This window comes from Perca fluviatilis, chromosome 20, assembly GCF_010015445.1.
Source record: "Perca fluviatilis chromosome 20, GENO_Pfluv_1.0, whole genome shotgun sequence".
NCBI lineage: Eukaryota > Metazoa > Chordata > Actinopteri > Perciformes > Percidae > Perca > Perca fluviatilis.
In genome coordinates this window covers 11,487,362-11,501,608 of record NC_053131.1, presented here as the reverse complement: position 1 = coordinate 11,501,608, position 14,247 = coordinate 11,487,362, and the positions used below count along the sequence as shown (strand labels likewise).

Here is a 14,247-nt window from a genome sequence, read left to right as displayed (position 1 = left end):
ATTCCTCCACAGCACTCATAGATATATACACTGCACAGCACTGAGCAGACCAAAAACATGGCAGACAACGTCAGGGTGTTACAGGGGCTTACAGGCTTGTTGCCATGACAACAGGGGAGCCTATCTCTCTCTCTCTTTAACGCACACACACACACACCCTCTCTCTCTCTCTCTCTCTCTCTCTCTCTCTCTCTCTCTCTCTCTCTGTCTCTGTTGTACACTCACTCTGATACACACACACACACACACACATTCATGTATACAGTATTACAGTGGAATCTGCCTTGCTTTGAGATCTGTGCTCAGGAAAAATATAGGAAACACAGCAAGGAGCATAGGGATACACTCCACATCTGCTCTGGATGGTGAGTGCCTGCCTGCTGACCGGTTATTGTTTGTTTACATACTGTATCCTTTGACAAATCTGCTCCAAAAAAAAAACAAAGAAATTTTGTAGGTATTCCATGCAGTTGGTCCATTCTTGCTGCATGGGAGATGTGCCATGCTTATTTTCTTGCTGCTTCTTTCTTTTCTTTTTTTAAAGATTAGGGTGGAAGCTGTCATCGTAATGGTAATTCATAGCTGGGTAGCCATGGCGAAGTCAATTTCCCCCTCCCTCTGCCACTGCTGAATGCATTAGTCTAATGAGATGTCTGCAGCCTGTGTGCCGAGCAGCAGCAGCAGCAGCAGCAGCAGCAGTGTATTAACCAAAAAGAGGACAAGGAAAAAGCAAGAGCAAGATGGCTTTCCCTTCATTGTTAGGGATTTAGCTTTACAGTCACCTTTAGGCTCCTGGGATATAAGACAAAAGGGCTTGGCTCTGGGGCTTTCACAATAGAAGACAGCAGGTAATATACCCCCTCTCTCGGGTTATATTAGTATGTTATCGGTGCTGTTTCCTCCACAGCTCATGCATGGCTGCTCTTTGTGTTGTTTGCTTATTATGGTGCTCTGCTAAATGCTGCTCCTCTCACCGCATTGCTCAGCTGAGCATTCTGCAGTCTCGTAGTATTTGGATGTTGCTGATGTTCACCTCTGCCAAGCCATTGTGCTTCCTCGGTGTCTGCTCTACAAAGATGCTAATGATGCCCTCTAATATGTAGTTGCTGAGTTAGAAGGATTCATGTGCAGGTAAAGTGCATGTTTCTGTGGATTTCTATAGCTTGAGCTCAATGGTTGTTTCCTTTGTCTCCAGCTCCAAATGAGTGTACCTGCAGCGACGGCACAGAAATCAGACGGCAACAACAGTGAAATGCAATCAGCTGCAGTAGCTCCCTCCTTCATCCCCAGCCAGTCGGGGAAGATACCGGGCAGGAAGAGAGGGAGACCCCCGCTCCGCAATGTCGCCAAGATGGATTTTCCAAACCGCTACCCCGAGTCGCTCCCTCCACTCAAAGTGCCAAAGAAGAGGGGGAGAAAGCCGGGCTTCAAGGTCAGCCACATGAGGGGGAAACCGGGGGGAAGAGCTGTGGTGTGTGTGTGTGTGTGTGTGTGTGTGTGTGTGTGTGTGTGTGTGTGTGTGGATGCAGTGTGTTTAAAAATGCATGTGTACACAGAAAGACACAGACACACCGGCTCCATGCCCTTCACATTTTGTGGGACCCAAGTGTAACAGAGAGAGACTAAACATCTGTGGGGCTTTGTTCTGCTGTAGTCTAATGCCATGGAAGTCTGTTTATGTCCAAAGGGGAAGTCATTATTGTAAAAAAAATTATTATTTTTTACCCATAAAAACGTGCAGAATTCATCACCTACAGTATAAAAACTGCAGTTCAGACAGATTTGGTCGCCTGATTACTCCACCATCCCCCCCTCCCTGCACGATTTAGTTAATTAATGATATGCCTGAAATAAACAAAGAAATGCACAAACTTTTTTTCTTCTGCAGCTCAAACCCAGGATGGTGATGACACCGTTGGCTATCTCTCCACCCAGCAGCACCCCTGAGCCCGATATGAGCTCCATTCCTCAGGATGCCGCCACCATCCCCCACTCTGCCACGCCCCAGGTGCTTACAGGTAGGACATAAAACACTCTAAACCCCAACGTAAGAAGCATTAATGCCGTTTTTGTCTTAATCCAGTCCCGATCTGCTTTAAAGACACGTAAAGATAACAGAGGTATCTCTTCTCCATCTCTTCTCCACCCACAACTGTCTCCACCTGTGTTTTCCCTGCATCAGTCTGTATCTACATCAACAAGCAGGCCAACACAGGCCCCAACCTGGACAGGAAGAAGATCCAGCAGCTCCCTGATCACTTCGGACCCGACAGGCCCTCTGTGGTGCTGCAGCAGGCCGTCCAAGGCTGCATCGACAGCGCCTTCCTGCAGAAAACAGTGTTCACGCTCCTCACACAAGGCTACGGGGGAGAAAAAATATCAGGTGTTGTACAAAGACCTCCCTCAGGTGCTGCTATCTATTTGTTCAATATCTTTTTTTTTTTTTCCCCCCACTCACTTTACCTGAGGTGGCACTGAGTAGAAAACATGCATTAGTAAAGGTTTAACGACCTCATTTGTACGTCTAAAACTGTGATGACGTCTCAAGTGGTCCTGTTTCGCTCTTCCAGCCACATTCGATGGGAAGCAGCACCTTCTCAGCCTCCCCGTAGTGAACAGCATCGACTATGTGCTCCGTTTTCTGAAGAAGCTCTGCCGCAGCTTGCACTGTGAAAACCTCTTCAGTGATCAGCCCATTACCCAGCACAGTGGCGGCTCCTACCAGTCAGATGGTACTACTTAAATCTGTCTCATAGAAGCTGTGATGCTGATATAGATACATTCTTTGAGCTAATTCTGATTCTCTTCTCGTCTTCAGCTGAAACATCTATGGCTGATGACTACCATTTAGACCAGTCCGATGGCAAACGCTACTCCGTGGACCCCGGCGATTCTGCTTTCAGCTCCATAAGCTCGTCCTACTCGCCAAAGACCTCCTACGGCTTCCGTTCGTCGCAGCAGTTCTCCAACGGCTCGGCCTCCATGAGCATGTGCAGGCAGTCGTCCACCAGCCCGAACACGTTCCCAGAGAGCAACAGGACGGGTGAGAAGTCATGGAAAGACAAAACAGAGATTACTTTGTTGTTTATTTCTCTAAAGGTGAGAAAGTAAAAGCTCCTTTTCTTTTCGTTGTTCTTCCAGGAGGTTATAATGCATCTCCAGAGTCCCAGGAGTCCAAGGCTCCACCCAATAAAGACCCATCCACCTGGTCTGTGGAAGATGTTGTCTGGTTCATCAGGGATGCAGACCCCCACGCTCTCGGCCCTCATGCAGACGTCTTTAGGAAACATGTATGTTTGTTTTCCTTTGTGTTCTTGACAGACTGACTTCTTTCTATTGCTGATTTAACGAACATCCAGTGGAAATCACCTTGTCTGGTCGCCTACTTCTTGCTGATTTGACACTAACTTCTTCTTCTTGTTTCAGGAGATTGATGGAAACGCTTTGTTACTCCTAAAGAGCGACATGATCATGAAGTACCTTGGACTGAAGCTGGGGCCGGCCTTGAAGCTTTGCTACCACATCGACAAACTAAAGCAGACTAAGTTCTGAAAACCTTCTACGATATATTTCCCCCTCCTTAAATCCAACAATACATTTGAGAAGGGACTCCAGGTCTGTGAGCCAATGGGAAGAGAGTAGGGCCTCGAGGCATGAGGTGCATCACTTCCTTTTCTGCCGTAAAAGTATAAAAGCAAACGGGCTGCTACGTTAATTTAACTACTTTAAGCTCAGAAAGAGATGGTAATGGTGACTTCTAAAATATACTATAAGTGAACTAATAATAATAAAAAAGAAATGCCACACAAAGAGTGACATGTTTAAGTATTACTGCGCAGATATAACTTTATCTTCAGTTATAGTCAAAGACGTTTGTAACCAACATACGCATTTAAAAATTAGCAAGGTGAGAAAAGTAGGAGCAGAGTGAGGTCTAACTTAATGCTGACATTATAGGGTTAACATTAATGTAAACTTCTCCAACCTACACTTTATGTAACTTCAAACAGGTTGTATTTTTAGATGATATATCATAGTATTTCTGTCCCAGCTAACATACTATAAAAAAAAGAGGATTTCATGGATTTTTTTTACCTTACCTTATCACCAATAACTGAGTTTTTTGGCCATTTGGGAGAAGCAGAAAACAAGTTTTGAACACAACATTGACATATCACCTTTTATATTGATATTGCGAACTTGTTAAACAATAGTTGCTAATTTACACATCCAACAGGTAAGCAGCAACACTATCACTGATTTGGAGTCATGTTTTTGGCCATGTCATGAATGTAAATCTAATATCAACTCTCTTTTAGCTCTGTTTTGGTCTCCACCAACTCCTGAGGGAAATATCTGTCTCTTTAGCCCCTAAATGCCCCACTATGTTCACCAGCTAGTTTCTAACTGTGTCTGTCTGCTGTTTGGTGCTGAAGGAACAGCTAAAGGAAGTGACAAATTTCATACCTGAAGCCCTACTCTTTTCCCATTGGTTCTCAGACATGGGGTACCCAGACGTGAGGTCCACAGTTGGACCCTCTTGGTACATTTTGCTAAAGATTTCCATGATGTCATGTAGTGATTATCACAAATTCACCCCTCTCTTACTTACTCTACTTTTGGCACAGATTTTGAACTAAAAACTGTCAGATTGTGGAATGCATCCTTCATACACATCTGTTAAAGGCCAATGTAAGATAAACGTTCTGTCTCACAAACCTTCATGAGCAGCACATCTGTCTGCTGCATGCAGATTTCTTTATATATATATATATATATACACATATATATATATATATATATTCATCATCTGACTAGAAATGTATAACAATAACAGAAAACACTTTATACTTTAAGAAACTCTCACTTTGTCAAACCTCACTATAGGATCTCATGTTTACAAAGCTGAAATCTTATCTATAACTGAGAAACAGTGCATTAACTACTACATTGCTTTTTGATTGAGAGATGTAGAAAATCATTTTGATACTATTTTTTCACATTACTGTGTCACAAAAAAGTAATGTTCCCATTGGATTTGTCATTCTTTTTTATTATAATTTTAATATAAAAAAAAAACACTATAACCTAAACAAAACATAGCCTACATAGAAAGACAGTAGCTCTCTTGTTAGTATTTATAAAGAAAAATGAGAGCATTGTGAACGTGATATATTTATGTTTCAATATGCAAGATTGTTACATGCCAGTTATCTCTATAGGCTCTTCATGTATACTCATGAGAACATTTCTTATGTTTTTATCAAGCATCAGTGTTGATACGGAACCTGTCAAAACACACTAAATGTTACACTGAGAAAACCTAAATGGCCATGTAAATGGGTATATAATATAGTATTGCTTTTGTATACCACTTTTGGTGTACAGTATGCATCCTTTTTTTAATCAATTAACCTTTGTAAGTGAATGCTGCTGTAAAGATATTACATGTAAGCCATGCCTAGTGAGATCAAGCTAAGGTGTTTTATTTTGAAAATCACTATGAATAAGAGTTTTAGAGAACGCTGAGTGGATCAGTACTCTATGCTGGTGCTAAAAGTTATCTATGTATTTAACTACTTGCTTTTGTGTTTGTGAGATGTAAAGGAAATCATGTGTATATTGTACTGTATGTGAGCATTAAATTAAGAAATCAAGTAAGATTTGTGTGTAAGACAGACTTTTTATTTCTCCATTTTAGTGTCTATACAGTACAGTGTGATGGAGGTTATCTCTTGCTTTTAAAAATGTAAAAATGTATCAAGAGTTGGATGTGGGTCCACACGTCTAAGAATTATTTTGGTTGGGAGCCTCTTCCGTGCTTCAACAAACATGATTTAACAAAAGGTGACCTATATCTGTGGCTCCTCCAAAGTTCCTTATTGGGGCTCCTCATAAACCTGGAACAGATTAACTTCTTTACTGTTTTACCTGCTGTAGATTAGCATCACAGGTTTCACTCTAGTCAGCTCACATTATATAATTTAATTCTGGTTATATTTACACCTAAAAAGAAATCTTTAGAGAGCTGTGGACCAATGCAGATCTATATAGAAGCCCTTGTGAAAATAGTTGGGGCTTGTGGCATGTATCATAATAATCAAGTGAAATGTATGGTAAGAATATGGTATTATTGTCTGAATCAATGCTTGGGAGCTACATCTCTGTGCATTGTGTACTTTTTTCCCCCTAGAACATGTCCTGACCCCAGGTTTGCTGTTATACATAAATTACTTTAGGAATATGTAACACATAGCTAAGCACAATATCAGCAGAAACAATCAAGATGTTAAAGGAATAGTTTGACATTTTGGGGAATAATTGCTTTCTTGTCAAGTTAGATGAGAAGTTTGATACCGTTCTCATGTTTGTGAGGTAAATATGAAGCTAAAGTCCGCAGCAGGTTAACTTAGCTTAGCATAAAGACTGGCAAAAGGGGGAAACTGCTAGCCTGGCTCTGTCCAAAGTTAAGAAAATCCTCCTCAGCACCACTAAAACTCACTCATTAACATGTTATATTTTGTTTAATCTCCACATAGCCAAAGTGTAAAAAAAACAGGTGTGGTTTTGTGGGGGAGTATGGGCCGGACTATTTCTTGTCCTTGAGCAGTTAGTTTCCGCTGGTTGCCTGGTAACTGCCTCCAGCCAGAGTCAGTTTGTTTGAAAGCTCCTTGAATAGGCCTAGGCTAAGTAATAAAGAGTTATAGAATAAGAGAGTTTATAGAATAAACCTTAAAGCCTTCACGCTGGGAAATCAAATTTAGGCTACAGATAATTGTATCGTTAACTTGTAGCCTATAAAATGTGAAAAACTAATACAAAATTGTAGTCCTACTTTTGGTGTGTGGTCAAAATCTTCTCAGGGGTGGGCGGTGGCTATAACTTGGACTCATGACTACCTGCACACACTGAACATGAGGCTTCTATGCTCCCCTGGTTGGTTGTCCAGTCTTGATTTGAGTAATTCAATTCCATTATTCTTCCTAAAAGCCACGTTTAATGACAATAGGACTACACTATTTCACCCTCGGGTTTAATTAATCTAATTCCTGATTAGTTATAGTGGATTAACCTATTTGATCAGGGGCCAAAACCCCAAATGTTTGTTTCCTGATGATGAAATTTCAGGCTGATCATCCTCATCACGATGAAGGATCCGGTTATAACTTGACAGGATCCAGCTGAACCCAAACCGAGCAGCAGAGCAACACTCAACTTATGATGAGGCTGTGATGCACACGAGTGACGCCGCGCTCTTGTAGTCGCATAACCACAGACTGGCGTGGGATCGGTCCCTGCTGCGCCTCATCTGGAATAACGTCGGGAAAATCCAGAATTTTCATTAGCGGGTGTTTTTTTTTTTAAGGAAGCGAGCGGTGTTGAAAATAATCCCATTTGGGCAAACGTTTCCGTCGGAAGGGGGGTTTTCTGTACTTTGCAGAAACCAGAGCAGATTTGTTCCGATAGAGAATCACCAAATATAGGCTGTAATAAGGTAAGAAATGATTGCCTACAGATGGACATGTCATGTGTTAGATTTTCCAGATTATAGATGCAGCGAGCGAATGCTTTGTGTCAATGTGTCACGCATTATTTTTCACATTTTCCTTTCTGTTTGACCGAATGTGGGATCGAGAAGAGAGGGCTGGCACACGGGCACCTGCGCATCCCTTAAAATAAAGCCATTGCGGTTTGCCTGGAAATAACAAGAAAAACAGAAATAGCCTAAAAACAGGGAGGGATTATTTGACGGATTAAGAAAATGTCATCCAGATTGGCGCAATTAATTGGTTTTTATACGCCTCTAATGTTTGACTCTGCGGTGGCACCGAGGGAGCTGTCTTGTGTGTGTGTGTGTGTGTGTGTGTGTGTGTTTTTTAAATAGGTCTGTTTGGTTATGAAATTTGACATGTTTTTCGCCCCGATGCGCATGGGAAGATGTCTTTGTAGGAGCAGGATGGTGGGATCTAATGTGGAAATACTCTCACTGCGTCGTTTCTATCGGAATGCAGCAGCGTCTCGCAGGAGGCGGTTAGCTGTAGGAATAGCATTAACTCATTGGCCAAAGCGTGAAATAAAACAGCATATATGTTGGCCTCTGTTGGGCAGAACAAGCCCTTCATACCTGAGGCCTGTGCTATATATATGTGGCCGATGTTTGTTTAAAACGCCGCAGTTCCGTGATGGCGAGCCGTTTTCTCATCTTAACGCTCCGCGAAACAATTCGGTTTTGTCATCTTCCCTGTAAAAAATGTCAAGGTCATTCACTGCAGCCTAGTTTACAGATTCGACCCAAGATCCCTTCCTATATTACCAATCGTGCCTGTCATAAAGATGATCTGTTATATGACAGGATTTGGTTATAGGACACGCAGCAGGGTGCACAAGGCTGGGGTTTGCACTGATTTTGGCTGCAGCACCACATTTCTGTTGTTTGTTGTGGAAGGCCCGAGCCAATGCAGTGCTGTCTGTGGAGGAGCTGTCCATGCAGCCTGCTGCTGTCATGATGCTGCTGCTGCTGCTGCTGCTGCAGCAGAGACGTGGACCAAATGTTGGTCTCAAGTGATGGAGGTTCCCAATCAGAATCAGATTACTCCATTGATCCCCTAAGGGAAATTGTTCAGTTGCAGTTGCTCACAGTCAAATTTAAGGTAAAAAATAAGAGTAAGAAAAGAGCGAGTCAATGAGTGTATACAGTAGGCTAACATAAAGTAACATAGAGCTACAGTGCAAGAAATAAAAACGTTTAGTAGAAGTAAAGTGAGGTTAGGTTAAATAGGAAGATTAGGTGACAAAGGTTATGTTGCTGAAACAATGCATTGTACAAATGCTATTGTAGTGCAGTGTGAACATAAATAAAGTACAGTGTCAACATAACGGCCCAACGGCCTGTGCTCTGACAAGCAAATATAATCTGATGTTTTAATTTGTTAAATTATGTTTTGAGAACTGACGCATTCTTGGCCACTTTATGTCATTTGCTACATCATGAGTAAATAATTAATGGATCTGGGGCTTTTTTCAGGCTGCTCTGGTGTGGTTGCTCAAGTTGTCCTGATTGTTACGGACTGGAGGTCCTTCAGTGTGGATAATCCAGGCTGATTGGTCTGTGGATTGCCCACAACTGGTTTAAACACTATATTATATACAGACCACTTGATTATAAACCATATTCCCCACTGATCCAGATTACAGCCAGGCGTACTGTGAGCTCCTGCATGCCGTCCTCACTCAGATCTCTGGATTTACTGCAGCTAGTGCCCCTCTACAACCAAGCACAGGCTTTATTGTTGTTGTCAGGTTATAGGACAGCATTCGCAGTGGAAACTTGATAGCAGCGATCGAACATTTAATGAACTGCATCTGCTCTGACAGTAATGATCCAGGTCAGTGCTACGCGGGCCTGGCAGACTGGCACAAGCGGGCCGAGGGGGGACAGAAATAGAACAAGAGCACAGGGAATATATTTGCTGCTACTCTCCCACCCCCAAAAAAAAACACACATTTACTCTCTGTACTCATGTTTGAAGTGGAACTAAGAAAGGTAGTTTTCTATGCTGTGTGCTTAATTTTCATGTTTTCATACTGCCATCGCTCAGGCATAAATAAATGCATTATTCACGTGTTCTTGCACCACAGGAACCATGGGAAAGCAGAACAGCAAGCTGACTCCCGAGGTGATGGAGGATCTGGTGAAGAACACAGAGTTTAATGAACACGAGCTGAAGCAGTGGTACAAAGGCTTCCTGAAAGACTGCCCCACTGGCAGGCTGAATCTGGATGAGTTCCAGCAGCTTTATGTCAAGGTGCCTCTCTTTCTTTATCGGTCTGCCCATTTAATCACGCCATGGCAATTTTCTTATCATCAAACTGGTGCTTTTTAAAAGCCCTGGTTGAATTATTGAACACATCTCTCCCACATTTGCAGTTCTTCCCTTATGGCGATGCATCCAAATTTGCACAACACGCCTTCAGAACCTTTGATAAAAACGGAGACGGGACCATTGATTTCCGAGAGTTCATCTGCGCTCTGTCCATCACATCCCGTGGCAGCTTTGAGCAGAAACTCAACTGGGCCTTCAACATGTATGACCTGGATGGTGACGGAAAAATCACCAGAGTGGAGATGCTGGAGATAATCGAGGTAAGGGATTATCGAGTCATTAAGCCCTCGCTCATCAGGGCACTGGCTCAGTTTTTGTTTTTGTTGTTGCTGTTATCAGTCTCCTGCACACCTGCAATGCCTTGTATAGTGAATGTGATATGTCTCAGTGATATTGGAGAATATTAACAATTCCTGTAGAGATAAATGTGGTGTGTGTGCATCTACATCGTGGTTCTGGACCTTTTTTTGTCTGATGTAGACCGGCCTTATTTAACACCATTAATTGTATAAAAGTGGTTACTGTTAATTTTTGTTTTCATACAATTGCATTATCCATGTTTAGGTTACATTGGTCATGTTCACATTCATACTTCTACCACTTTGAGTGGCAAAAGCTGGACGTGTCAACCGTTTATCCTTTACTTTTACCTAGGTAGACTGCATTTTCGTTACTTTTAGCTCACCATTTCAACTTCTCTGCTCGCTTACTACTTTTCATGCACTCTTCATTGCAAGACGCAGCTTACGTCATTGTAAATTTACGATAAGCATCCCACCAATTTGTAATCCTATTTTTCTTAACACAAATATGTGAAATATATACACATACATACATATACTTTTTATCACAATTTTGTTTAGTTAATAAGTTGAGCTTTCTACGTACTTCTTGGCAACTGCAAAAAAAAAATACCCGCCAGAGTACAAGTACCCCTGGTTGGGGGATCACTGATCTACATCATTATGAACAAAATGAACACATGTAGGCTTGTCTGGATTACATAAGAACCAATCCTCTGCTAATTTCTCACTTCGCCTCACCCGCAGGCCATCTACAAAATGGTGGGCACTGTGATCATGATGAAGATGAACGAGGACGGTTTGACACCACAGCAGAGGGTGGACAAGATCTTCGGCAAAATGGATAAGAACAACGACGACCAGATCTCGTTGGACGAGTTCAAAGAGGCGGCGAAGAGCGACCCGTCCATCGTGCTCCTGCTGCAGTGTGACATGCAGAAGTGAGCCCCCCACCACCACCAACCCCCCCACTCTGCTCGCTCCTCTCCCCCTGTAATTCACACACTCTGGACAGCAGCACATGTTTTAATGTCTCATTAGATTCTCTGCCATTCCACAGGGAAAAAAAAACAATGCTTGGACAATTTTTCAATGGACTCGCTTCTTGTGGTCGTATGCATGAGAATGTAAAATGCTGAATAATTTTGAACATAGCTATAAGATAGTCTATAAGATATCATACATTTCTATTTCAAAACATGCCAATGTGATTTGTGCACAGTAACCCTACACATTCTCATTCAACCTTAGCTTGTATATCAGTGGAGCACTGCATTCAATTATGTTCCTGCAGTATTTAAGATCCCCAGTGTTCACTGCTGCTACTACTGTACGCTTTACATAATAGTAACAAAACAATAATTCCTATGATAATTGTAACTGTCTCTACTATCCAGACTTGTTGAGCTCTTGGAGAATAGAGAGGCTCCTGTCTGTTCCAGATGGTTTCACACGATGGAACCAAGAAGAGTAGGTTCTTTGCATGCATATATTATGTGTTAAAAAAAAATAATCTCTTACCTTTTGCATCTTCAGGTGGTTATAAAAGAGAAACCCTATTGAATTCATTTCATATTGTTGCATGGGATGTACAGTATGTGACTCATCAGACCATTAGTTCACCTCCAGTAATGTGGGAGCATGCTTCCCTCCATTTGATACACGTGTATGTGTGACACTTAAGTTTTGAAGGAGATTTGGATTGCAGTTGTGGGCTTATCTCAGAGGAAGAGCTTTCACATAAATGTTTCAGTGACTTCTGGGATGAGCAGAAATATATTGATGGAGCAGCTTTCCTTTACGATTTTAATGTACTGCTGCCACTTAAAGGAAAGGCCAAAATTACAGCTGCCAGTAGACACAGTGCTCATGCATTATTCCCCCACAATGATCCAAAATTGGCTTCTTTTTTAAGCTGCTTATTTGACTTAGACTTAAATAACTTAACTCAGTACATATCAAAATGTTTACAGAAAAGAACACTGCAAAAATGAGTACAGTCTTGGCTTTTGACCTTATTGCTGGGAGCTCACTCTCTGGGCCCGGGGACCTTGTGAGGGGATAGGGGCTCCAATTCCAATGCAGCAGGAAAAAAAAAATAAGGGAGGAAAAATAGCCTCTTCTATGTTTACTGGACACACTGCATTCCTACTTATACAACTTTTTTGTAAGGAGAAACTTTTTATTGAAAGGTCTCATCTACTAATGTATTCCGTTTGCAACAATCATTAAAGATGCAGGACTCTCAAGCGAGGCGCTTGGTAAAGCTTTTGAAAGAGCGTTTCAGTGTGAGACGGCAACTGGATGACGATTTAGGTTAAAGTTAATGCGGAAATTCTCTTTCAACAGTTTTGCTTCCCCATTCCTAGGCTATGCAAGCATGGACTGAGTGTCTGCTTGTAGTCCACTTAAGTAGTGGAGGTTGCAAAAGCTTTTCACTGTCCAGTCTATAACATAACTGAAAAACCAACCCTCACATTTTTAAAGTCTATATTATTTATACATTTCAGTCCAGTCACTGTCAGATTCTTTGTCTCGTAAATGTTTATATCAAATATGGAAAAATCATAATACAAGTGACTGTATTCTTTTATACATGTGGCATGTGTTGCACCCAAAATTAATTCTGTAGTGATTAAAATGAATAAACCATCAACAGGCTTTTTCAAAAGACATGGTGTAGCAGGTGTAATTAATGGGAAAATGAAGACTTTCAGACTGTGTTAAATATAAATGTTGATGTGATGTGATTAACGAATTGAGGGCATGGTATGGAATCAAATAAGGGTCACTATGAAAAGTTTTTTTTGTAGTAGTAGTATTATTTTGTGCATCTGTAAAAAAGTACTATGTATGGAAAGTATGACCAATACAAAAGTGTTTAGATTATCCAGAATGTATTGTAACAATAGTTATGATTCTTCACAGCAGTAACAGTTAACTAATGCTATAGATGAGCGTTTATAACAAGGAAGAGAACTGGAGAGCACTAGTGTACATGGTTATGTCACAGGAGCCAAATATGATGATGATGACTTTAAACAACTTCACCAACTGTTGTGGAATATTAACCCTGACAGGTTGAGTAGAGTCCTGGTCCAGTAAAAGTCTTCTCTGAGGTATAACAAAAATTAGCCTGACAAGCCAGACCCACATCAAGATGTTGGGTCTGGGAACTCACCATTGACGGAGCTCAATCCGAGGGGTGGGATAAACGGTTGTCTTTCAAATTCCCTCTACACGCAATAGGATAGCGCTACAACCAGGCAGAGCAACAAAGAAGGTAGCAAAGCTAGTTGATAGATTAAACTTTTGCCGTATCCAGTCGGCAAAACTCCGAACACATCTTCCTTTTTTAAGAATGACTTTAGTGCCGTTCTTTGTTCTTTTCTCAAAGAAAAGCTTAACTCAAAGTCTTCCAGAAGACCGCTGTTCCCAGCAGCAGCAGCCATAAGCCCGCCCACCGACTCTATACACGATGTGATTGGCCTGTCCAGAGTTTGGTTTTTCCAGCTCGCAAGCCAACGGAGGGCCCTATTTTAACGATCTGAAACGCAAGTATGAAACGCAAAACGCAAGTAGCTTTGTGGGCGGATCTCGGCCGCTGTTGCTATTTTACCGGCGGGTAATGACTCTTGCGCCCGACGCAAATCTAAAATGGGTTGGTCTGAAGTAGCTAGGTGTGGTTTGGGCGTAACGTGCAATAAAACCAATCAGAGCGTCATCTCACATTCCCTTTAAGAGCAGGGCGCTTGTTCCGTGGCGGATTGCTATTATGACGGCGGATTTGCCTGGCGCACGCCAGCGGGAGCTGCCGATGCCAGATGCGGCAAAGTAATAAATGCCCGTCTTGGCCGGGTGGCGATGTTGCTGCGGCCTCTCGGGCGCATCTCCTCAAGTCTGGAGAGGATTGCTGCAGCCATGGAGCGTGGGCCTCCAAATGCACCACCTGCACCTGTTGTGCCCCTTCCTCTTCCCCCCACTCCATCTCCGTCCACCCGCTCCACCAGGAGCGCATCGCGCATTGCTCCCGGACCAGATCCCGCCGTAGTTCAACATCA

General features: G+C 42.3%; 2 protein-coding genes across 3 annotated transcripts; both read left to right on the top strand.

The window, feature by feature from the left end:
* Positions 1-230: 230 nt before the first annotated feature.
* On the top strand, positions 231-5,663 carry LOC120549221 (sex comb on midleg-like protein 4). 2 transcript variants are annotated; one of them, XM_039785943.1, is made up of 8 exons: positions 231-365; positions 1,196-1,432; positions 1,889-2,018; positions 2,183-2,383; positions 2,571-2,732; positions 2,819-3,043; positions 3,142-3,290; positions 3,427-5,663. In XM_039785943.1, the coding sequence occupies exons 1-8, from the start codon at positions 363-365 to the stop codon at positions 3,550-3,552; spliced, it is 1,233 nt and encodes a 410-aa protein (XP_039641877.1). In that variant the 5' UTR covers positions 231-362; the 3' UTR covers positions 3,553-5,663. The 2 variants fall into 2 exon arrangements, with proteins under 2 accessions (XP_039641877.1, XP_039641878.1); XM_039785944.1 differs by lacking the exon at positions 231-365 and adding an exon at positions 634-848.
* A 1,539-nt stretch (positions 5,664-7,202) lies between these two features.
* vsnl1b (visinin-like 1b) lies at positions 7,203-12,859 on the top strand. Its single transcript, XM_039785942.1, has 4 exons — positions 7,203-7,495; positions 9,640-9,806; positions 9,929-10,144; positions 10,934-12,859. The coding sequence occupies exons 2-4, from the start codon at positions 9,645-9,647 to the stop codon at positions 11,129-11,131; spliced, it is 576 nt and encodes a 191-aa protein (XP_039641876.1). The 5' UTR covers positions 7,203-7,495; positions 9,640-9,644; the 3' UTR covers positions 11,132-12,859.
* The last annotated feature ends 1,388 nt before the right edge of the window (positions 12,860-14,247 follow it).